Consider the following 25,023-nt stretch of genomic DNA (forward strand, 5'->3'; position numbering starts at 1 on the left):
GCCCTTTGCTCCATTGTCCCCAGATGACTTCACAACTGAGTTTACAGATCAAAAGACTTTTTCTATGAATACTCACAAACTTCTGCTGAAGTATGCAGAGATTTTCAAAAAAGTCAACATTTACTTAGTGTAAAGAGATTTTAAGTTTGAACTAGTAGAGTGATCAGCAGGTTTATCTAACCCTGAAAAACAGCTCAACTAGCTGTTGCAGGTATTCATCTTTCTCCCCCAAACAGCTCTACTGGCAGCAGTCAAAACCAAAGTGGGAACTTAATAAAAATGAAAATTGTGGTAGCAAAATACACTTACAAGGTTAATTCGACATATTGCAAAAATTTGGGAGGTTATAGTGGTTTCTATATAACCACAGTACTGATTTAGAAAAACCCCAGAGAAACAGCTGCATTTTGATATATAACCTGCCTTGCCTGCATAGGAAACCCCAGATCTTCAGGGTATATAAGTCTTGAGATGCTAGAATTTGAACATAACATTGGGGAAAATTATATGTATCTCTTACTGAGAAATAATGGGATAATAAAACCTGCATGTAAACTTCTTTATTAGGCAAACACATATTTGCTCCCAAGATCATGTTAATTTCTTTTACTAGCGAGTGTCAAAGGATGAGAAAAAGTAAAGTCAGGTCTGATTGAGAAAACTGTGCACATACCACTGGATTCTCTGATTACCTGTGAATGTCTCCATTTCTGGCATTTGGTAGCAACTGGCTGAGGCAAACCAGGCAAAATATTTTCCAGCTGCTGGAAGATTAACTCCTGCACATCTTCAGTGCTGTGTTCCAAGTATGTAACTCCAAATGGGACAGTGGTGTGAATCACAAGGGAAGGTCCGATTTCCGATGACTCTAGTGTAAGAGGAACATAAAGATACACTTTAAAGTGGGTAACATGTTAGTGTCTCTCAGCATTTCAATCCGGATTTAAGAGTTGATCACAATAATCAGACAATAAATGAAGGGAAAACAGATTCTAATCTTTGAAGCATAAAATTAGGCTACTTCTGAAATTCAAAATCAGGCTTTACTGACGTGGAGGACAGATTCAAGATGCGTTTTAGAGAACAAATTTTCAGGTCTTGTTAAAGACCCAGAAGGAAGGTAAAATGACCTAATATGTACTGCCTTGGGTATAATTAAATTTATTGGTATGTTTATCTCTCTCAACCACTAAATCATAAGCTTATCAGGGCAGGAACCATTTCTTATACATAGCCTATATTCGCTTTAAATTCTGAGAACAAAGTAGATGTTCATCTTCTTAATTTTATGTTAAATGGATTGCAAAAATATCTTGTTGAAATTATATAAATGCCAGAATAAAATACCTAAAAAAAAAACCTTTCTCAAAACAAGCTTGACCTCATAATGTTCTTCATCTTTTAAGCAGCATTAAAAATCTGAAAAAAAAAGTCTGCCTCATTCATAACATGGAGATACTTTCCTTTTTTGTTTGCCATTGAATTTTTTTTGCTATATTTTCACAATGAAAAATAACAAGTGCTTCATATCTTTCACTCTTTAGTAGAATATAGAAAATTGAATAAAGTTTGACATTGAAAGCAAAGGCATTAGAGGATACAACCTTGGAAGGAATGTTAACCAAGATTTCCTGTTATTATTTTTTGTTTAAATCATGCAGAAGAGAAAAGTTGAGGAAAAACTAAATAGATATGAAATGCATGAAATTATAATATGAAAGTTGGTGCTCCCCCCTGCTGAAAGAAGAAAATACTAAAATCTATAAGCTATTGACAGGGGTTGGGAAGACTGATACTGAAAATTCTTTAAATTGGGATTATAACATTCTTTTCGGGGTTGTTACAAAAGGCAACAATCTCTTTGAGATAGGTTTGTACATCTTTACACAGAAAAAGTAATTTTACACAGAACAAGCCACTTACTTGCTGTGTGTCCACTCAACCTCTTTACTTTGTGTGTATGTATGTAGAATGAGAATAAGTTAGCATCTACCACACTGTTCTGTGGTCTGGATTAAACGACATTAATGTGTGTGAAGTGCTTAGCACAGTTTCTGGCACAGAGGAGGTGCTTAATAAATGTAAGCTATGAGAATAAAAGCAATAAATCAGATATATCCAAGGGAAAAGTTCTCCTGGTGTTGTGCAAATGATAGGTGTGAGTTATTTTTTTTGTTAAAGTACTTCATTTTCCTGTTGCGCTCTGGCTTATGAAGTTTACAGCAAAATACTGTTAAAGAATTTGGGTCTCTCAGAGAGAATGCAGTGAGCACTTTAAAGTGGCGTGTTCTCAAACATTTTAATATATATGAAGTGGGAGATCTGACTTCAGAATCTGTGCTGTAAATGCAGCGGTAAGAAGATTGTCCAGTTTTCACCTCACAGTAGCTGGAACAACTTGAAAGGGCAAAGAGGGGACCCTCTCTTTGAACCTTCAGTGTTTAACCTGCCAGTGTCTACTTTACTGGTACCACACGGGAGTGCAAAATCTCAAATCTTTCACTGAATACCACCACTGTGAGAAACCTACTGCATACTGCCTCAGGGAGTGTTATCTATGTTGTCAGTTAATACATTCAGGGAGGCTTGTTCACAGAAAGGGGTGGCAAAAATGTCACCCCTCTTCCATGAGGTTCCCAACCTTCCCAGAGACAGAGAAAGCTACTGGGTCAGCATTTGGAAGCAGGAGAGTTGGGGTTCTGAGTTGACTTATCTATGGCAGTCTTCAAAGGGAAACAAACTCAGCTGTGTGCATGAGGTTGCACTGACCCAGCCATTTGTTCTAGCCGGGAGCTCGTATAATTACTAAGGGTAGTGATGGTGCGTTGCCAGGTTTCTCCCATTTACATTAGCCATCCACTCCAAGGAGAGCAATAAAAAAGGAAATTTAAGACCAAAAATGAAACAGCTCTTGCATAACAATGAGAGAACAACCTGGCTACTTGTTTTTATTGGAATCAGACAAAAATTTTTGAGAATTTCAATTAAAATTTGAACAGCTGCAACCTAAGACAATGAGTTTTAAGGGAAAGACCCTCAACCCCCAAATTAAAGGGTATTTTCAGAAGCTAAAGTGCAAAAATACAAATAGCCAACTGGAGTTTAAACGTGACCAAGGCTTGGAACTAGAGCACTATAAAAAGCCACAAATATGTTAATAGGATTCAGAGCGCAAACTCAGTGTAATCATTATTCCTTGGTTCCTGAGAACGTAATGATGTTATCTTTCTTTTTCTTTTTTTTATTCAGTTTAACAAGCATAGCACTTTGCTTTTGGCATTTTAAATGTAAAGTTCATAGTAAGTTGACAACTATTTCTGTATGTTGGGAGATCAATGGCTTCAGTCAGAAGATAAGTTATTTGAACCTTTGCATCCTTAATAGCCCAGTGGTCTTGGACAACTTAATCTCTTAGGCTCCACTGTCTTCCATCAATTAGAGGGGTGTAATACTACTTACCTTATAAGGTTGTCACGGGATTAAATGGGTTTGGATACATAAAAGCCTTCTTCAAATATAAAGTGCTATACAAACATAAGGCACCCCTAGATAATATTTTTGTTTTGACCTCTGTGCTGTGGTAAGAACAGCTTTAGAAAGGGATGACAGAGTTGACTTCTCTGAAAGTATTAAGACTGATTCTTATATTAACACCCCAGGAAGAGTGGCAGACTATTCCTGGGTAGAGGCACAGCAGCTTTTTTTTATTATGGTAAAATATATATAATATAAAATTTACCTTTTAAACCTATTTTAAGTTTACAGTTCTCTGGCATTAAGTACATTCACATTGTTCTGCAACCATCACCACTATCCATCACTAGAACTTTTAAAATCTTCCCAAATTGAAACTCTATAGGCATTAGAAAGTAATCCCTCACTCCCTACTTACCCCAGCTCCTGTCAACCACCATTCTATTTCTGTCCCTATTAATTTGACCACTCTAGGTACCTCCTATAAGTGGAATCACAAAATATTTGTCCTTTTGTAATGGGCTTATTTCACTTGTCTCCAAGGTTCATCCATGTTGTAGCAGGTGTCAGAATTTCCTTCTTTTTTAAGGCCACATAATATTCCATTGTGTGTATATACAATATTTTGTCAGTGCATTCACCTTTTGGATATTGTGAGTAATGCTGCTATGAACATGGGTGTACCATTATCTGTTCACATCTCTGCTTTCACTTCTTTTGGGTATACACTCAGAAGTGAGATTGCTGGATCATACAGTAATTCTGTGTTTAAATTGTTGATCAATCACCATATCATTTCCCACAGCAGTTGCATCATTTTTCCATTCCTACCAGCAATGCACAAAGGTTCTAATTTCTCCACACCCTTGCCAACACTTGGTATTTTATTTTTTTAAATAGCTATCCTAATGGGTATGAAGTGGGCACTGCATTTTTTTTTTTATTCTGCAGTTTTGAGTGGGGGTCAAGAAGTCAACTCAATTTGATTGCAGGTAATTCTTTCATATCTGGATGCTTATATTGTTTTCTCTTTGCCTTTGGTGTTTTGCAGTTTTACTTGAATATTTTGAGGTTTTAAGTTTCTTTTTGCTTACTTTCTTTGACTTCATTGTGTTTTCTGAATCTGAAGACTCATTTTTGTCATTAATTTTGGAACTTGTTCAGTCATTAGTTCTCTCCATTCTCCCTGTCTGGTAGATACAGTACTCTACTTAGAGATATGATAGATATTCTCATTCTATCTTCATGTGTCTTGATCTCTTTATAATGTTTTCCCTCTCTATGCTAGATTCCATGTAATTTCTTCTGATTTATCTTTCGGTTCACCATTCTCCCTATATATGTGTTTATTCTGATGTTTAATTTGTCCTTTTAATTTCAAATTTAAGTTATTTTGCTTTTCATTTTAAAACATTCTATTTTTCAAATCTGTGTGATCAGTTTTGATAGCTTCTTTCTCCCTAGTCACATTGTCAGTACTCTCTTTTTACTTCTTTAAACACAATCAATATACTATATTATCTTTAGTTATTTAAAAATCTGCAATCTTTAGGAGTTTGAGTGTTTTTGTAGACATATAAACACACACCAATCTATTAACATTCTTCTATTAATATTAATAGATATATATTAATAAGTACATTTTTTCATATTAATAGGTGTAATCAATCGTTGTTACTCATGATGGTGTGTTTCCTTATGTCTTACGTGATTTTTTTTTTTTTTTCTATTGTGAGCCATGTTCCTATGGTGAGCCTAAAGTTCCTAGGAACTTTGTCTCAGAAATTCTTTGAGGCCTGAGTTTAAAGATTATTCCTTTGGAGAGTTACTTTCATTTCTGCCAGATACCTTGGAGGCAATACTGCATATGACTACTTTAACTGCATTTTTAGAACATAGTAGCAGAATGAATTCTGGCACCAAATCTTCCTAAAGGTGGATATGTGGTTTGGCATTTCAGGGGAGACATTTTATTTCTTTTTTGTTTTTTTCCACTCCACTTAAAGATAGGCAAGCATCCCCACTGTCTCCCTCTGCCAGATAGGATATAGCAGATACAGATAAGTTCTTTAAAGCCAAAGAAGTGTACGTGTTCATGTGAATAAACTTTTAAATCTAAAAGAAACAGGCTAATTTTTCTTGGAAAAAAAAGTTACCAAAATTAACTCAATATAAAAGAAATCAGTATAAACTAAAATACATAAAAGAAATTGAAAACACAGTCAATAAATAATTAAAACAAAAAAGACTCCAGGTCCTAAGTGTTTTACTTGTGATTTGTTTGAAATTGTCAAGCTTAGTATAATGTTGATTACAGACACACATCACATTTACACATATAAACACACACCAAACTATAGGTCATTCTTCTATTAGTGTTAATAGGTATGTTCTTTCATATTAATAGGTACAATGAAAAGAAACATGCTAATCTCAATATGTATTTAAAAGGCATCCATTAACAATTAATATCAATTCATGGAAAAAAGATACAACATGAAAAAAAGTGACTTTCTCAGAATGAGACAGAATATCTTCCTTAAGCAGTTGGTCTATATCATACTTTACTATGAAAATAATATAGATTTTCACAGTAAAATCAGCATAAACCAAGGATGCTTAGTAATATCAATGATATTTAACATTGCCCTGGTTAATGCACTAAGATAAAAAATAAAAAGAACATTTATAATTAATAGGAAGAAGGAAAATCATGATTTAAAATAATAATAAGCCAACATAAAATCCATCAAATTAATTTTTAAAATTTGATATTAAATTGATTTCCCTATATACCAACAATAACTAGTAAGAAAAAAGTAACTCTTAATTAATTCCACAAGTTTTTTGGAATTTAAAAATCAATTCTAAAGGAAAAATAAGGCAATGAGAATATTTAAAATTAAAAAAAAAGATCAGTGAATGGAGACTTATTTTGCCATATATTTAAATGCATTATAAAGACACGGCAGTCAAATCAGCCTAGTACTGGCTGACAGTAATAGTCAATGAATCAGAATACATCTCTCTGGAAAAAAGCCCTAAAAATATAGTAAGTATTTAGTATAGGACAACAAACTTAACAAAGCAATGGAGGAAGAATGTTTTACACTGTCTTAGAAAACTGGATATAAGGACAGTTTTAAATTAGAATATTCCCTTCCCACTTCTGACCCAAATTTGTCACCATTTCTGACTACCTTCTTCCAAAATTATATGAGGAATCTACACTGTACACTCATATAGCAAGCTCAAACTTACTGAGACATCCTTATTTACATGCAAATACTTCAGAGACATTTTCCATCTGTTAAACTTTGTTTTTAGCCATATCTATCAAGGGGCAGAAGTTGGGTTCCCCTAAAACCAGCTCTAGATTCCATTTCTGACAGGGAAGTAGAAGATTAAAGAAACTTAAGGAGTGGCAGACACTATAGCTGCAGACCAAGAGGATCAAAAAATGGGTAAAAATGTTTCTTTAATTACTGATTCAATCAAATGAGCATGTGGGTGTTTAGTGCAGTTTGGTACCAAGAGAAACTCTGTTAGGGCCTTTCAGAAGCTTACATCTTAGTGGGGGAAATGGCACCTAGGCAAAACAGTTAGAGAGCCATTATCTCTAACTGGTATGGTCTTGACAGTGTGTGCAAATTAAGTTCAGGAAACAGATTCCTGGGAAGAGAGAAAAGGGACCAGGCGTTGAGAGCCACACAGTTTGAAGGGGTGGGTGGTCAGCTCTCCTTCCTCCTGGCAGTGGCATTGGTGGTAAGTTTCCCTCTCCCTCCCAATGTGGAACTGGCTTAACTAGACTTGCCCTCTAGCCAGGAGAGCTCTTATTACAATTTAACTCCTTCATATGGCTCCGGAGCCCAGCAGCAAATATAATGGAGAGTAAGTCAGTCGCATCAGTAAATCCAACAAAAAAAAAGGAACTCACTCTTGATGATGAAAGCATAGCAGAGGGAAAGGGAAGGAAAAAGAGTGGGGAGGGGAAAAGGAGATAGAGATGGAGGGATACGTACTCCTGTTGTCTCTCTTTCCCCTTCCAACCCAAACAAGCATCTAACAGTCTGCCATTTGGCATTCCACCTCCTTGGCAGCGTGTCTGCTGTTGTGTGTGTCTGCTGCTGCTGGCCCTGAATCAGGAACTAGGCCTCACTATTCAGAGGGACCACCTGCAGGTTTTATTTGCTTTTTAATAACCATCTCAAACCTATTTCTTGTATATAAGTTATAGAAGCTAAAATTCACTTACAAGAGCCCTACTCATGTCCTGGGCAACTTCATTACCTCCAACTTTATCTGCAGGAGAGACTTCTCCATCACTGAGTTGGAAATACTAGCTTAAAAAAAACCTAATATACTTATTAGTTTCTTCTCTTCTTTTGGTCCTTGACTTGTTTATTCTAGGCCTGTGGCTACTAATATATCTAGGGATGTATGCATTTGCCATTTTAAATAGAGGCTAGGAAGGAAAGTTTTAAAACTGATACACATGTATGTTTGTAATCCTTGTTATCCCAGGCTACATATGTTTGGATTTCTTATGTTTAAAAAGACACACAGACATTCTCTAAACAATTCTGTATAAGGTAACCATTCTGAAAGGCATTTAGTTAAATATAAACAAGTGTGTAAAACCCCACACGATGAATTGAAAATAAAATGAGAATTCCCCAAAAGTTCATACTTCCAGTTTCAGAAGATGTTTCCCTATAGCTCCAGTATAAACAAATGTATACAAATTCAGGAAATAATCTTCCAGCAAACAATGGAAAGTTGTTCACAGAAGAGTATGTTTGCCTTCTCCAGCCAGCTGAGAAAGTAAATGATAACATTCACCAGTAATCCAAACTACTTGAATAATAAACATGTTGCCTATTTCCTCAATACCTAAGAGGACTGAATGCCTGAGGCTTTGGGTTGGGGTCAGGAGGGTGGGAACAGGGGCTGGGATGAGCTACTGGGGATAATTCTACTGATTAGAGGGGCATCCCCCAGTCCTGAGAGTGGAGTAGGTATAAGCATCAAGGTTTTGAGCCAAATCCTCAAAATAGATAAGGCTTCAGAATAAACAAGGTGATCAGTGGAAAGGATGAGGGATGGCAGGCAGGACTGGGCCTGGGGGACAGGCAGGGAGTACTCCTACTTACAGGGAGAAAAAAAAATACATTGCCTACAGAAATTCATTTTAATATTTCTTTTCCTACTGAATTGGCTTTGGGTCTCATGAAGGAGTTCAAGTCAGTTCACAAATGGTGAAGATCTTCTGCCTGGTGATCTACTTAATAGATTCAAGAGACAAGGCATGGTATAGTACAGTTAAATATTGACCTCCAGGCTAGTTATAAGGTTCATATGAGCGAATATCTGTGTGGTAGACATTGCCTGTTCAGTGTCTACTGGTTCTTCTGTGGCAACAGTAGCTAAGTTTTTGTTTTAGAAGATCAACCCTCCCCCACTTTCAGCCCAGATAAAAGTGATGGAAGTTAAACTGATCAATTAATCCATTCCTAAGTGATTAATTTAGCAATGGGTACATCACTCAAGGCAGGCCAGTCAAGTCAGTGAGATTCAATTCCTTGACTAGTGTTGAGCTTTTGGGGAAACAGGTTCTTTTTTTGTAAGACTTGGCACTGAAATGCTTGGTACTATGAATGAACCCAATCCGGAAGAAGGTAGAGTCAAGAAATAGACAGAAAGTAAGTCTTCATGATGTTGACTGAATCAATCCAGACATGTCTGCAGCTTTACTCCTGGATTTTTCAGGAACAATACCAATAAATTCCACCCCCTCCTATTTTGGGGGGGAGGGGATAAGCCAACCAAGTTGGGTTTTATGTCATTTGTAACCTAAACTAAGTTAAATGTGTGAAGATCTAGTACTAAGTCTAGCACATGTATGCTTTTTCCTACAAATGCGTTTCCTTTCTTTCTTCTCTTCTCCTCCTGTCTGCCCTTAATCTTACTTTATATCTCCAATATATAAAGAAGATTAGATTTTAGCAGTTTCTTTAGAAAACTTGACCAATAATTATGAAAAAAAAAAAAACCCAAAGCAAAAAAACAACCTTCTTCTGGGCCTCAGTTTCTTCATATGTGAAGTAAGGGGTTATAAAAGTTTATTATCTTCAGATCCCTTTCAGCTTTAATTTTCTGTGACTATAAAATGGAGGTCCAGGCAGTGGTGACAATTTGAGAAGTAAAGCTCATCCTTTCCCTAACCACTCCATGCTGTCACTAGGGCAGAAACTCCTGGTCCTCAAAGAAGAGACTAAAACTAAGAATCCATAGGACCAATGTGATGAAAATACTTCTCTTCATCTGAGCTTTCTAAGCCTTGAGTTTGCCCTAGCTTTTAGGGCTTTAATTTCCATCCCACTTTTGAGTTTAAATCCAGCGAGCTATTTTGTAGTATGGTAAGAAAACACACTACATTGTTTAAGAATTCCTTGGTCTGGATTCAGCTCTGCTACTACCTAGAACAGTTCTTGACATTCCACAGATACTCAATTCACACACTGAAACAGATAAATAATTCACAAATGTTACAGCTCTGTGGAAAATCATGTGTTAACTAACAATAGTTAAATTAACATATCCAGGATTGAGAATATTTTTCTTTTTAAAGATATATTAAGTAGGAATCAAGTTTATTCTGAAAATAACATTACTTTTGCTTACATGTATTTTAATATATGTGATCTTGAGTGTGAGAATGCTAGGCCTCTTGAGATTCCTAATAACTTGAGCTATCCTCGTGAAGTGTGTCATGAGTATGAATAGCATTTGTCATGTGAGTGATGGTAGGAGAACTGGATTTCCAAGGTTCTTTCCTTCCCAGGATTCTCAATGTTGGGCTGGTGGTAGAGGAAGGCACTGAGAATTTGGCTCACCCAAATATGGGAAGGGGGTGAGCGGAACATGTAAAATTTCAAATAACACATTTGATGTTATTATCTCATCTTTAGAAATGAATTTTAAAAGCCACTGTTAATTTAAATATACAAATGACAGAAAGTAAAGTTAAAGAAGAATATGAGAAAGAATCTAGTTTCCAGGTATCAATCAAACTCATTGTGTTCTAGGGTAGGTGCAGGGGCAAGAGATAAATCTCCATGGGGAGCTTTTATTAGTCTCTCCAGCAAAGAGATTTTTACTTTGATCAAAAAAGTATGATTCAGAGACAAACAAAGCTCAGGCTGAAGTCATCGTTTTATTTAATTTCTCTAAGCTTTAGTTTCTTCACTTATAAAAACAGGGATAATAATATTTACCTCAGAGAGTTGTTGTAAAGATAAAATGTAAAAAACAAACAAACAAACAAACATAAAAGCACTTAGCACAGTGTCTGGCTTAATAAAGATTATGGGTATGGAGTTTAAAAAGGTTGAACGACATTGTTCTGGTTTTTCTTTTCATTCTTTGTTATTGTTCAAACTCCTGACATAAGCTGTTCTAAATTCAGGCTATAGAAAAGTTCTCTTTGCTTCTTACATAGAAATATATTGTACTAGAGGAGAAATACATTTTCTTATTTGTAATTTGAGACATAATTAGCACACATACAAGCAAATATGTATACACTGACATAGCAAGAGGGAAGAGGAGGGTGACTCAAGGCTGTGGGGCAGACTCATGTTTTCCCCCCAAACCCAGATATACATTTTGGAAATCAGAGCTCAAGACTCATAAGTATCTCTACATTATGGAGGGTCTTAGATAACATTTTCCTCCATGAGACTTCTTGATTATTCCAATCACATTTAATTACTAAATTGGAAATTCCAGGTTTTTTTTTTTTCAAATAATTCTGACCTTTTCAGAGAAAGCAATTTCTTAAAGACTTCCATTATGGAAATCCAAGGAGGCAAGATTTCCAGATTCCATGGCAAAGATAAATCCTTGCAGATCAACAGAATCCCTGTGGCAGAGCGTCTCAGGAGGTTCTGTGTCAGGGAAGATTTCCACTTGGTCAAGAATTCATGTTTGAATCCATCCCTCTCCATCATTCCTTAGGCTCTTGCCTTTGTTTGGAGGAAGCAGATCTGGTTCTGTGAGACAGATCTTTCCAGAGGAGTACCTTTAGACAAGTTATACAAGCATCTCTCAGAGATATTGTGGGTTTGGTTCCAGACTATCACAATAAAGTGAAGATCATAGTAAAGTGAGTCACATAAATTTTTTGTTTTCCCAGTGCATATAAAAGTTATGTTTACTCTATACCATGGTATTAAGTGCACAACAGCATTATGTCTAAAAATATGTACATATCTCAATTTAAAAAATACCATATTACTAAAAAAATGTTAACCATCATCTAAGTCTTTAGCAAGTTGTAATCTTTTTGCTGGTGGAGGGCCTGGCCTTGATGCTGAAGGCTGCTGGCTGATCAGAGTAGTGGCTGAAGGCTGGGGTGGCTGCAGCAGTTTCTTAAAATAAGACAACAGTGAAGTTTGCCACATCAATTGACTCTTCTTTTCATGAACGATTTTCTCTGCAGCATGCACTGCTGTTTGATAGCATTTTACCCACAGTAGAACATCTTTCCAAATTGAAGTTAATACTTTCAAACCCTGCTGCTGCTTTATCAACTACATTTATGTACTATCCTAAATCCTTTGTTGTCATTTCAACAGTCTTCACAGCATCTTCACCAGGAGTAGATTCCATCTCAAGGAACTACTTTCTTTGCTCATCCATAAGAAGCAACTCCTCTAAGTTTTATCATTAGATTGCAGCAATTTAGTCAAATCTACGGCCACCACTTCTAATTCTAGTTCTTTTGCTATTTCTACCACATTTGCAGTTATTTCCTCCATTGAAGTATTGAAACCCTCAAAATCATCCACTATGGTTGGAATCAACTTCTTCCAAATTCCTGTTGATGTTGATATTTTGACCTCTTTCCGTGAATTACGAATGTTCTTAATGGCATCTAGAATGGCAAATCCTTTCCAGAAGGTTTTCAATTTACTTTGCATAGATCCATTGGAAGAATCACTATCTATGGCAGCTGTAGTCTTACAAAATGTATTTCTTAAATAATAAAAGTCAAAATTACTTATTGATCCATGGGCTGCAGAATGGATGTTGTGTTAGCAGTCATGAAAACAACATTAATCTCATTGCACAGCTCCATCAGAGCTCTTGGGTGACCAGATTCATTGTCAATGAGCAGTAATATTTTGAAAGGAATTCTTTTTTTTCTGAGCTGTAGGTCTCAAAAGTGAGCTTAAAATATTCAGTAAACCATGTTGTCAACAGATGTGCTGTCATCCAGGCTTCATTGTTCCATTTATAGAGCACAGGAAGAATAGATTTAGCATAATTCTCAGGGCCCTCGGATTTTCAGAATGGTAAATGAGCATTGGCTTCACCTTCAAGTCACCATCTGGATTAGCCCCTAACAAGAGAGTCTGCCTGTCCTTTGAAATTTTGAAGCCAGGTATTGACTTCTCCTCTCTTCCTATGAAAGTCCTAGCTGGCATCTTCTTCCAATACAAAGCAGTTTCACCTACATTGAAAATCTGTTGGTTAGTGTAGCCACCTTCATTCATTGTCTCAGCTAGATCTTCTGGATAACTTGCTACAGCTTCTGCAACAGCACCTGCTGCTTCACCTTGCACATTTATGTTATGGAGATGGCTTCCTTCCTTAAACTTCGTGAATCAACAACTTCTGCTAGCTTCAAACTTTTCTTCTGCAGCTTCCTCACTTCTCAGCCTCCATAGAATTGAAAAGAGTTGGGGCCTTGCTCTCGATTAGGCTTTGGCAAACGAGAATATTGTGGCTGGTTTGTACTTCTATCCAGACCACTAAAGCTTTCTCCATATCAGTGGCAAGGCTGTTTCACTTTCTTATCATTTGTATTCACTGAAGTAGCACTTTTAATTTCCTTCCAGAACTTTTCCTTTGCATTCACAACTTGGCTGACTGTTTGGTGCAAGAGGCCTACTTTTTGGCCTCTCCTGGCTTTTGACATGCCTTCCTCACTAAGCTTAATCAGTTTCAGATTTTGATTTAAAGTGAGAGATGTGTGACTCTTCCTTTCAGTTGAACACTTAGAGGTCACTGTAGGTTTATTAATTGGCCTAATTTCAATATTGTTGTATTTCAGGGAATAGGGAGGCCTGGGGAGAAGGAGAGGGATGGGGGAATGGCCGCTGGGTGGAGCAGTCAGAACACACACAACATTTATGGATTAAGTTCACCATCATATGGGCACAGTTTGTGGCACACCAAAGCAATTACAGTAGTACCATCAAAGATCACTGATCACAGATCACCATAACAAATATAATAATAATGAAAAAGTTTGAAAAATTATGAGAAGTACCAAAATGTGACACAAAGACACAAAGTGAGCAAATGTTATTGGAAAAGATGGCACTGATAGACTTGCTTGACACAGGGTTGTCACAAACCTTCAATTCGTAAAAAGTAAAATATCTGCTAAGCACAATAAAGTGAAGTGCAATAAAACAAGGTATGCCCATATAAATAAGGAGGACAGACCCAGGAGACTGATTTCAAAATAGAGAATTGTTTCTACCTTCTTCAATGGAGCAGATATAGCCTCAGAGCTTATTACTGTCTCTTTAAAACAAGGCATATTTTTATATCCCTGTAAGTGTAACTCAAGGATTACTAAAGACCTGACTAGGAATACTGACCAAATGAAAAGACAGTGTGCTACAGAGATATCGATACTTCAATTCCACAAACACTTGCAGAAATAAAATAACAAGGACACAAGAGAATATCAGATTAAACACTGTTGAAATTTTGCTGATAAGGAATTCTAAGTTTTTATCATTATGCTGGAATATGTTTAAATATTCCCTGTCAAAGGTAAGCAGTAGACGAGCTGTCTTATTCACCTGAACACCTAGAACAATGTCTGGCCTATAGCTGAAATGCAATAAATATTCAATGTATGACTGATAAATAACTTGTGGAGACAATTTGGGGAGCAAAGAGAACATATAGATATTTCTTTTCTTATAAGGATCATTCCCTTACAGTCAAGTTCTGGATTATAATATTTTACCTTTGAGAGGAAATGTACCATAGAATTCTTTTAAAATGACCAAAACTTATAGATTATATAGAAAAACCATGGTCATAAAATGAAATTATTACAAAATGAGCATTTTCCTCTATTACACATTAAAAGTCTTTGTAGAAAAATGTCTGGGGGAGACATGAGAGTAAGACCCTAAAGATTACTAACAAGTGAGAATATTAACATAAATGAGGTAAATTAAAATTTAAGAAAAGCTTTTTTAATTTGGTAAAATATATCATCTATAGTATACCAATATGTGTGGTTTATAGTACCTTCATATAGCCAATTTTGTTTAATATTAGGAAATATATTTGAACTATTTTTTACACTCTCTGGCAGAGATAGTTCACTCTCACTAAATAGTTCATGTTGTCCCTGAGAATTCCTAGTCTATGTGGCAGTTAAGCTGGAGCCATATAACTAGTCTTGGTCAGTGGACATGAGGGGAAGTGAAGTGTGTTCCATCTAGTCCAAGGCTATTAAGAGCTATTATGTGCCCTCCATTTCTTTCTTACTTTCATGCTGACTTTAGGGGCTAATGCTTCAGTTAGCAGATCTGTAAGATGAAGTAGAGATGCCCAACCTGCATGCGACTTTGTGTAAAAGCCACAATGTGTCAACCGCAAATGCCTTTGTAGTACCAAGATTCTGAGGTATGCCTATGAATTACACATCCCTTATTTCAAGTGTAGAACTTTAAAAATGATATACCTTGGAAATCAATGGACTTAAAGCATTTCATATTTTAGATCTGAGCCCAAATTATCTTTTGTTTTCCTCTGTCATGTTTTGATTAGATCTCCTTAACTCATTATTCATTTAACACACACTTAATTGAGAAATTACTATATGTGAAGCACTGTGCCATGTGCTGGAGATACAAAGAGGAGCAAAGCAAATTCAGTCTCTCCACTCATGGACCTTACAATATGAAGGTGAAAGAGACATTAAACAAATGATTACACAAATCAGTGTGTAGTTACTGAAAATTAAAATATAAGGTGTTAAAGAAGAGTATAATAGGAAAACCTAATTAAATTAGGAATTCAGGAATGGCCTCTGTGGAAGTAACATTTAAACTGAGACAGTCTAGGCAGAGAGAACAAAATGGACCATGGTCTTAAGTGGGAAAAACCATGGCAGGAATGAGAGGTGTGACTGGAGAGCCAAGTAAGGTAGGGAGGAAGGAGCTAGTGAAATAGGCATGTGCTAGACCAGGGGCTGGCAAACTAATCTGGCCTCCACGTGTGTTGGTAAATAAAGCTTTACTGGAACATAGTCATGCCCATTCCTTTATATAATGTTTATATCTTGTGTGACACCAGCAGAGCTAAGAAGTTGCAACAGGAGACCGTATGGCTCACAGAGTCTAAAGTATTGACTAGCTGGCCTTTATAGAAAAAGTTTGTGTCCCCTGTATGAGATCATTCAGGATCTTGTAGGTCATGATAAGGATCTGAGATTTAATCCTATACGCAAAGGGAAAGCAATAAAGGGCTTTAAGTGGGAAAGCGAATGGCATAAACAGATGTGTTTGAAGAAGATCATTCTGGCAATGTGACAAATGAACTGGAAAGGGGCAAGTATGGAGAGACTAGTTAAAATAAGATGGTGCTTGGGTTGTGACAGCAGTGATGAAGAGAAGTGAGTTCAATGAAAGAGAAAAAAAAAGCAAGGATGATTCCTGATTTGGGGCTCAAGGAGCTAGGAGACTGGTAGCTCCATTTTTAGAAACAGAGAACAAGTTCTGAATTTCCAAGGCAGGCAATCAAGAGCCAGCGCTTCACATGTTAAGTCTGATTATAACATATATAGATTTTTTTTTAAAAAAAAGGAATAAAATAACTCTGGCAATCATATTCTGAATTCTACTTGCTTTCCAGGGCTGGAATAATCTTTCCTCCAAGTTCCTTGCAGTAATTCCTTTAAAAATTCCATAGATTCTACCCATTTAACGAATGGGGCCACATTTAGTGGGACTGCTTATATTTCAGGATCTGTTTTGGAGAAGTTTTTTCTTTGGTTAAGACCTCCCAAGTTTTAGGAAAACATCTATTTATCATGAGACACAAGGAAATTTTCAGCCTGTTGCAGCTTTTATTGGCACTGCCAAAAGGAAAAATGGAAGAGTTTCAATAGTCCTTTAATTGGGCCTACCCAGGTCCCCAGAGCAGGCGATTTGTCCTAACTCGCACTTGGTGTTCCAGACCTCGCTGGAGTTCTTCCACAGTGTGTAAGAAAGCCCTGGTTTTCTATGATGACAGTCAACTAAAATGTGCCACTTTCCCAACACTCACCAGCAATAAGCAGTCATCCCTTATTATACATCGTTATTCTGGCCTACTCAGCATCATGCCCTATATGAAATTTTGTGTGTTGAGTGGTATTATGATTGGACTCTTTTCCTGAAATTGGGCAAGCATACTGGTCTGCTCTAAGGATATCACTTTATCACTGTAGTTGCGTAATTGGGTTCAGCTTTAGACTTTTAACTGCTCAAAAGGATACCATGACCAGAAGAAATATATCTCTGGGTTGGAGGATTTGGCCTAATATCAATACTTTGCTCTAGTTCATTTGGTGCATTAAAGAGAAAGTTTTGCCTTGACATTATAAAATGTTGAATTTGAAAGACTGAGACTAATCAGATGAAGTTTTTAATTATGATGTGTCAAAATATTTCTGGTGCTTTTGATAGAGGAAATTTACCAGTTTACTGTAGACATTCTTATCTCCTTTACTAATAAGACCAGTGAAATTATCCTTCCTGTTATATTTTGACAGGAAAAAAAATTGAATCTGGGTATTTTGGCCAAAGTTCTTAAATCAAAGGGACTATAATCCTTTTAACAATATCCTTTATGATGTTGTGAGCTACTCCTAAGAAACCAATATTATGAATATAGACAGTGGAAAAGGGAACAAACAGGCATTTTATTTTTAGTAAAAAAGAGTGGATTAGGTTCAAATGAGCCCAAGGTTCTAAAATGCTTTTCCTGACTCTTTTAAATAAGGATATAGAATATCAACAACAAAGAATTCACTAGGTATATGTATAATAGAAATCTATTTCAGTGAAGAAAACTATATTTTAAATTCAAGGATGCTTCATTCTTACAAACATGAATTTGGAATATTTTATACTGAAGAATTCCCCTAGTCCCACAGAGCAGTTATAAATATTAATGGAATTTCAATAGATTCTTTTCAGATTCCGATGTTTAATATTCATTCATATTATGCAGGGAATTCAAGGTCCTGTGCAGTACATGTAGATGCTTCTCATTATCTAAATGAGCACATATATAAAGTCTGTAGGGGCAATGATTATTAAAAATAGCAGGGTCCACATATGATCTTAGAGGGCATATCAAAGCCTTCTCAGCTCACTTAATAACAAGAAAGTCATTGGTAATAAAACCAAATGACTCTTTAGGCTAAATTGATTCAGTAATGTCACATCTGGGCAAAATGATGGATTGGTGATTCTGGACAGAGTTAAAAATGCTAACTGATATAAAGTATTTATGAAGCACAATGAAGCGATTTCCTGTGGTGAGATTCTGCAGTCACACTTTGAAACCTGCTCTTGAATTAGTCTCAGCCTTTGATTTGCTGACAACTTACTTCATAGTATCTAACTCCTCTCGGATATGCTGGAGTGTAAATTTTGGGGGAATTATTCAAAAAGGGATTTGAGATTCCATAAAAAAAAAAAGAAGAACCACATTTAATTTAATGTTCTCTGAGTTTAACACCTTATTCGGGAAATGAGATATTGTTTAACTACCCTAACGTGTAAGTGTTTTTATTTTTAACAGAAGATAATATAATTTAACTAAACTTGCATTATTGGCATTATCCTTCCTTTTTTTCTTTCTCAAAATGAAAAAACGTTTATATAGCTGATAGACTGAAACCATAAAATAATTTATGTGACAACAACTGTAAAGACAGAATTTACTATGTGCCTCCAGTGTGCTAGGCATGGGACTAGGAGTTTTGGATATACTATTCAACCCTTATTACATTTCTGGGAGACACTATTAACCTTACAGTACAGATAAGTGAAGCTCAGAGAGACTGAGAAACTTACTCATGGTTACAGAGCTATTAGGTTGAATCACATGAAAATGCTGGTATTTGAACATTTTAAATTACAAAGACAGCAATATAATATAGTTCAACCTAATTCTAAGTATAGAGTTATAATTTGAAACTAGGTTTGTGTGATTGCAAAGTCCATGGAACCATGGAACAGAAACATACTTGATAACACTGGTTATTTTTGACCATCCATGATAATAAAAACCAAATCATGAATTATACAATAAGGAATTCACCACTTACCAAGTTTGGGTTAATATGAACTCATCATTTGTGGCAAAGTTCCTATGCAAGATATCATTTTAATTCCATTGAGATACAAAAAAGAGATAACTGCTAAACCATGGAAGAGAAATGGCACATTTGCAGAGCTTCTCACATATTTTCTAAGTTAAATATCTCAGCTGGAGCACAGTTGTTCTTCAACCAAGTATTTAAAAAAATCTTTCACAAAAAGAATGGTGGGATCCTTTGAAGTGTAACCTTAGAAATCAAGGTCTGTGTTACAGGGCATCATTCAAAGCAGATGCATATTCCCTAGAGACCACGGTAAACTTGTTACCAAGAATACTTGGATCTCTTTGGGAAGACAGCTTGATAAAACTTCCAGGTCTTACTGGCAATACCTCTGATACTATGTAGTCAAGTATTCCCCATGTAATAGGCATGGGACAGGGTCTCCAAAAGAGGCTTCTGATCATTCTAATCGCCAATAGCTCACATATGTTTTTTCAACAGCTTGCAGATTTGGCAACTAGAGAGCTCATTCATTTTATATGATTTAGAGGGCCGTAGTAACAGATACCTAGGTTGTCTTAGGGGTGAACAATTTGCTGACTACCATTACTTTTCCTTGCCTGCTAAGTGGGTGACCAGTGCTGAAGTATTAATTCTCGATGTTATTTCGGAACAAGGGAAGGGCATCTCAGAGCTGCATAAAGGGCGACCGGCTCAGCAAATATTTCCTGAGCACCGAATACACACTCCTGTTATGCCACGATGTTAGAGTCTCTCTCTTATATTTTCAATCTTGATGAAGAGAAGAGGGATTAATTAATGGATAGCACGTGTGATAGACAGCGGCATGTATTCCCACTAAAGGAGAGAGCTGCTCATCTGGAGAACGCAGCAGCTCTGCAAACAGGGCATATCAACTCTTTAGCCCATGAGGCATTTAGATTGATCTGAGGAAGAATTCTTGACAGTGAGAAAAATGGTGAAATCTTTTCTGAGGGAGCTCTAGGCAAAGGAAAGTTTCCATCTCTTTGGTATAGTGTTGTTATGGTCCCAGATAAAAAATGTACCAGAATGAAGACTTGTCAAGCTCTCATCCAGTTCAACAAGTCTTTACTGTCTCCCAGGACCTGAGGCTCACAAGCTGTCTGAGAGTTACACAGTTTTACAAGACTATTCTCAATCTGCAGAGGTTCTGAGATGCCTCCAGAATGATGAAAGCCAGGCCCTTGTCTGGGAAGCAGAGCAGAGCACATCATTTTGAGCCCTGGCTTAAGACCCACGGTGTTGACAGCTTCACTTCAGGCTGCAGTAAGGACTTAACTTCAAGATACTTCAAAACATTCAGTCCCATAGAGAGAGCATTTTCCCAATTTCCAGCTCCCTCAACAGATTGACCTGGTTGCAGGTATTATGGAAACGGTAAGTTGAGCTTGCGTTACTGGAGGTCCAGAGGATGAGAAGTTCCGTCTGCATTCAAAATAAGGCTCTCGGGCCTCCCTGGTGGCGCAGGGGTTGAGAGTCCGCCTGCTGATGAGGGGGACATGGGTTCGTGCCCCGGTTCAGGAAGATCCCACATGCCCATGAGCCATGGCCGCTGAGCCTGCGCGTCCGGAGCCTGTGCTCCGCAGCGGGAGAGGCCACAGCAGTGAGAGGCCCGTGTACCGCAAAAAAAAAAAAGTAAATAAAAAATAAGGTTCTCAAACAGATGTGAGGTTTTTCCATAGAGACAGCAGATTCCAAATCTCTGCACAGGAACTAATGTGAAGAAACCATAAAGTTCCTAATAATTTCACCCTAGATATTCCAAAAAGTGTCTGGACTGTGTTGATTTACAAAATAACTCTCCAATAAAAAGCACCCATCGATTTAAAACAATTGCTCAATCCAGAACTATACTGAGGTGGTAGGGACTTGTGGGAGGAGGGTCACAAAGTAAATTATATAGCAAACAAGTTACAAGTCTACATAGCAATCCCTCAGGTCAAGCCAGAGTCTCTACTACTCTATGTAGTATTCTCTTTCCTCTTTCCCTTCTCTGCTCCTTGCCCTCCCCTTAGTCTCAGAGTATCTGAAATTTTTTCCTCAATTAAGCAAAACAATTTAGCTCTCCTTGTTCTCACTCTCAAACTGGCATCTAATCTCTCCTAGGTGCTTGGAAGACAGAAGAGCCATCACTTAAAGGGATCATAATTACAAATAGCAAAAATTAGATGTCATTACATTTAATACAGCAGTGCCTTCATTACACGATACCTACATACCAAGTTACTTGACTTTTGTTAGTGAAGAGGTCAGAGGGACAGTGGCAGTTCCTACCTGTGCACCTCTGCTGATTTTTCCCTCCTTGAGGTAAACTGGCCTTCCTCACCTCCTTACAAAGCCAACAGAGGGTTTTCCTTTGCTATTGCCTTTCTAAATTGGCAGCAATGATGGCAGCCTCTCAGTTTTTCTGTTGTTCTCATCTATACCCTGTAAATTTCAGATCCATACATTTATTCATCATAAACAGTCATCTGATTCTCATTCCCCTCTTCTCCCCCTAATAGTGGATCCAAATTACACTCAGTCACCAACACATCTGGCTCTTGTGTTCTGGAGGAACTCTTGGACAACCTGAAGATCTTTTGTAAATCTCAGCCTGACAGCCACACGTTTAGGCCAATACCACAAGTGAAAATACCACTCTCAGAGGGCAGGGCAGGCAGAACACAAAGGTGGAATGTTGGCACAAGAAGAGACTTGCAGATGTAATGTTCAAGACTCACTTCTTAGTGTGGATGCTCTATACATCTGCAGTTTGGAATTGTTTATAATTACAGAAATACCAGGCAGCTGTAGACTCTAGACTTTCTTTATCCTTTTGCTCACTGCTTCTTGGACATTGCACAACTTATTTGTATTTATTAAACTTTTTAGCAGCCCCAGGAGAAAGTTAAATAATAGGCTATGCTAAAGTTTCTGATTTTTTTCATGGATTTAAATGTTCCATAGTCCCCATTTTTCATTTCTTCACCTGAAGAAAGAAGATTATTAGATTCATGTTGACAAAAGGTCCCAGGTCTAAAGCATCCTTTTAAAAGATCATAATATTGTCATGAGGCAGCATGACTCTCCCCAGTTTTGATCATATATGTGAGTTGTTGCTCTCTATACTCAGTGCGTCTATTTATATTTATGAGGACTCATACTTGACTCCAAGTCACTAGTCCAACAGAGCCTCATGTATCAATTTCCTTCAGAATTTCTCATTTGAGTAGACTTCATAAACGTTATGTTTTATGAGGGCAGAAACTATGGAATCCTCATTTCCAAGCAAAGTGCCCAGCACACAGAAGCATCCAATACATATTTGTAAATAATTATTTGACTGAATAAACTGAGAATGGAAAACATATAAATAAAATATTTGTGAATTCAATTTTTCTGAAGGAAACTTCCATAAGATATATATTTTTCCCAGTAATATACTCCTTAGGATATTTTAAAGGTTTATTTTTGATGTTACATATTTAGCTTCTTTTCCACTTTCCCTCTGTCTCTGGCATTGATTTTCAGACTGAGTTCACTTGCTTGGCAAGTGGGAGGACAAGTGTTATCGTGGATGTAAATCTTTCCCATTGAGGATAGCTTGATAGGGAAACCAGCGGCTGAAAGGGATCTGTTTGTTTTTACTTTGTGTGCAAATGTTCTCCTTACAAAATGGACTGAGTTATCTCATTTTCTAAAGAAAACCTATTTTTAAAAGTGGCAAATATTATGTGAAATAAGAGTAATCTATTTTATATTTGTGCCTATTACTTTAAATGACAACATATGATATTCATTTTTAATGTATACATATGTACATATGTTTTATGTAAGTACATTTATACATTACACACATACATATATATGTGTATATATATATACATATATATATACACACACACACACACACACACATATTTTTTCCTTTCTGAGATAGCAAGGAAAAAGATATGATATTACAATCATGTAACATTCTGTGGCATCACTGTAATAGTGAGATGGATATTTGTAATTAGTATTTGACTGCTGTTTATTAAATTGCCTTAACAGATTCATATGGACAGCATCAGTTACATAATTGAATTACAAATGACTATGTCTATAACACAAAAAACCCAATATTATGAATTTTGTAACTGGTTACTGCTTGTTATTTTAAGATGATGATTGCTGTTTTATCTGAAAGCTCTGTTTCTGGAGTTGATATTTTAAAGAAAAAGCTTGAACTGGAAACCTGACAGTTTTTCATCATCCCAGGTCTTTTCCTTTCCTTTTCTCCCTCTCGTCCCTTTTTCTTCTCCCTCGTCCTTTTTTGTTCAACTTATAAAGTGTTACCTATCTGGATTGCATTTTCTGCAAATTTGAGGACAAATAATTGAACAATGTTTCAAATCCAAAAGCAGATATTTTGTGTGGTCAATTGCATGGCTATCACCTAGCTGGAATAATCATGTACTCCCCTAAGTGAAGACAAGGTGACTGGATTTATGGCCCCAGGCCCATCCCAATTATTTACAGAACTTCATATCATGCTCCTAACTTTTATAAAGAGTTGATGTAACAAACAGCTATATGGAATAATCTTTTGTAAAAGAGCCTTTAAATGCATTATGCATTATATTAGTGTTTGTTACTCAAGGATCCTAACAATACAATCCTTGAACGTATAAATTCCATGTGATGCAAAAGTTTGTTCACTTGTTTTCTTTTTGGATGAGTTGGATTGTTTTCTTTAATGAGATATTTAAAGCTATGTAATTATGGTCATTGGCCATCACATTTCTAGAGTTGCAGATTGTATTAATCTCCTCAGATTGCTGCCTATTAGTGATTGTACTGATCATTAACACTCTTCTAGATGGTGAACAGGGAAGGATGCTAAAATTCTGACCAATCATTTTGAGGGTTACTTATACATTTTATTTATTTAAGCCACCCTGACTCCTATCTGTCCTGGTAACGTAGGGTTGCATTCACTTAAGTCAGGCTTTTATATTTATGCCTTTTGCTTTGGAGAATGTAATATCTGAATTAAAGACTGGAGTTATTAATTATAATATTAGGCACCATAGATACTGACATTATTTGCTAAGTGCTATGTGAAGCTCTTTATATGTTTGAATCACTTCATCTTCGACCCTTTAGAGTTGGTATTATTTTCCTCATTTTATTGATCAGTAAACAGAGAGTTTAAGTAATTTATCCAAGGTCACACAGCTAGTAAGTGGTAGAACTGAGTTCAATATAGGAAGTTTGACTCCTGGCCAGTCTGACTCCAAATTTAAGATGTTGGGAAGGATCTCAGAGATCTTGGGAGGTGTTTAAAACTATATATATATATATATATATATACCATTTTCCCCTCAGTTCCTGGCACAGAGGTCCTAAATCCCTTGGAATTTCCTAGGTGATAGAAGTGTCTTTTGTTCTAATGAGGTAACTCGTGGGGGACTCCTAGATAGCTTCAGGATAGGGGATAGGGGTTGGTCACCAGAAAGACCAAGCCATGATTAGAAGCTTAGAACTTTCAGCCCCACTCTCTATCCTCCATGAAGGGAGAGGGGCTAGAGGAGTTGAGTTAATGAGAGATCATGCCTACATGTTGAAGCCTCCATAAAAATCTCAATAGTATGGGGTTCAGAGGGCTTCTGGTGAACACATCCTTTCTGGAGGTGTCACACCCCAACGCCACAGGGACAGAATGTCCTGCACATGGGACCCTTCTGGACCTCCCTCTATGTACCTCTTCATCTGGCTATTAATTTGTGTGCTATATCATATCCTTTATTATACAATAAGTCGGTAAGTGTAAATAGGTGTTTCCCTGAGTTCTGTGAGCCATACTATCAAATTATCAAACCCAAGGAGGGGTCATGGGAACGCCGGATTATAGTTGGTTAGTCAGAAGTACAGACGACAGCTTGAAACTTGCAATTGGTATCTGAAGTGGAGGCAGTCTTGTGGGGTTGGACCCTTTGCCTGTGGGATCTGCTGCTAAATCCCTAGAGATAGTGTCAGAACTGAATTGAATTGCAGGACACCAAGCAGGGGTTGCAGAATTCCTTGAGGTGTGGAAAATCCATACTTCTGGTGTCAGAAGTGTTGTG

General features: G+C 36.8%; 1 protein-coding gene across 3 annotated transcripts in view; it reads right to left on the bottom strand.

Annotated features, from left to right (window-relative positions):
• The window catches only part of RNLS (renalase, FAD dependent amine oxidase), a 305,450-nt gene that overhangs the window by 54,467 nt on the left and 225,960 nt on the right, over window positions 1–25,023 (bottom strand). For all 3 annotated transcript variants that reach the window (XM_082637716.1, XM_082637714.1, XM_082637715.1), the window contains exon 6: window positions 693–868. In XM_082637716.1, coding sequence (XP_082493842.1) covers window positions 693–868 — 176 coding nt within the window. The remainder of the gene's footprint in view (window positions 1–692; window positions 869–25,023) is intronic.

This window comes from Mesoplodon mirus (genome assembly GCF_964341445.2).
Source record: "Mesoplodon mirus genome assembly, chromosome: 2".
Classification (NCBI taxonomy): Eukaryota; Metazoa; Chordata; class Mammalia; order Artiodactyla; family Ziphiidae; genus Mesoplodon; species Mesoplodon mirus.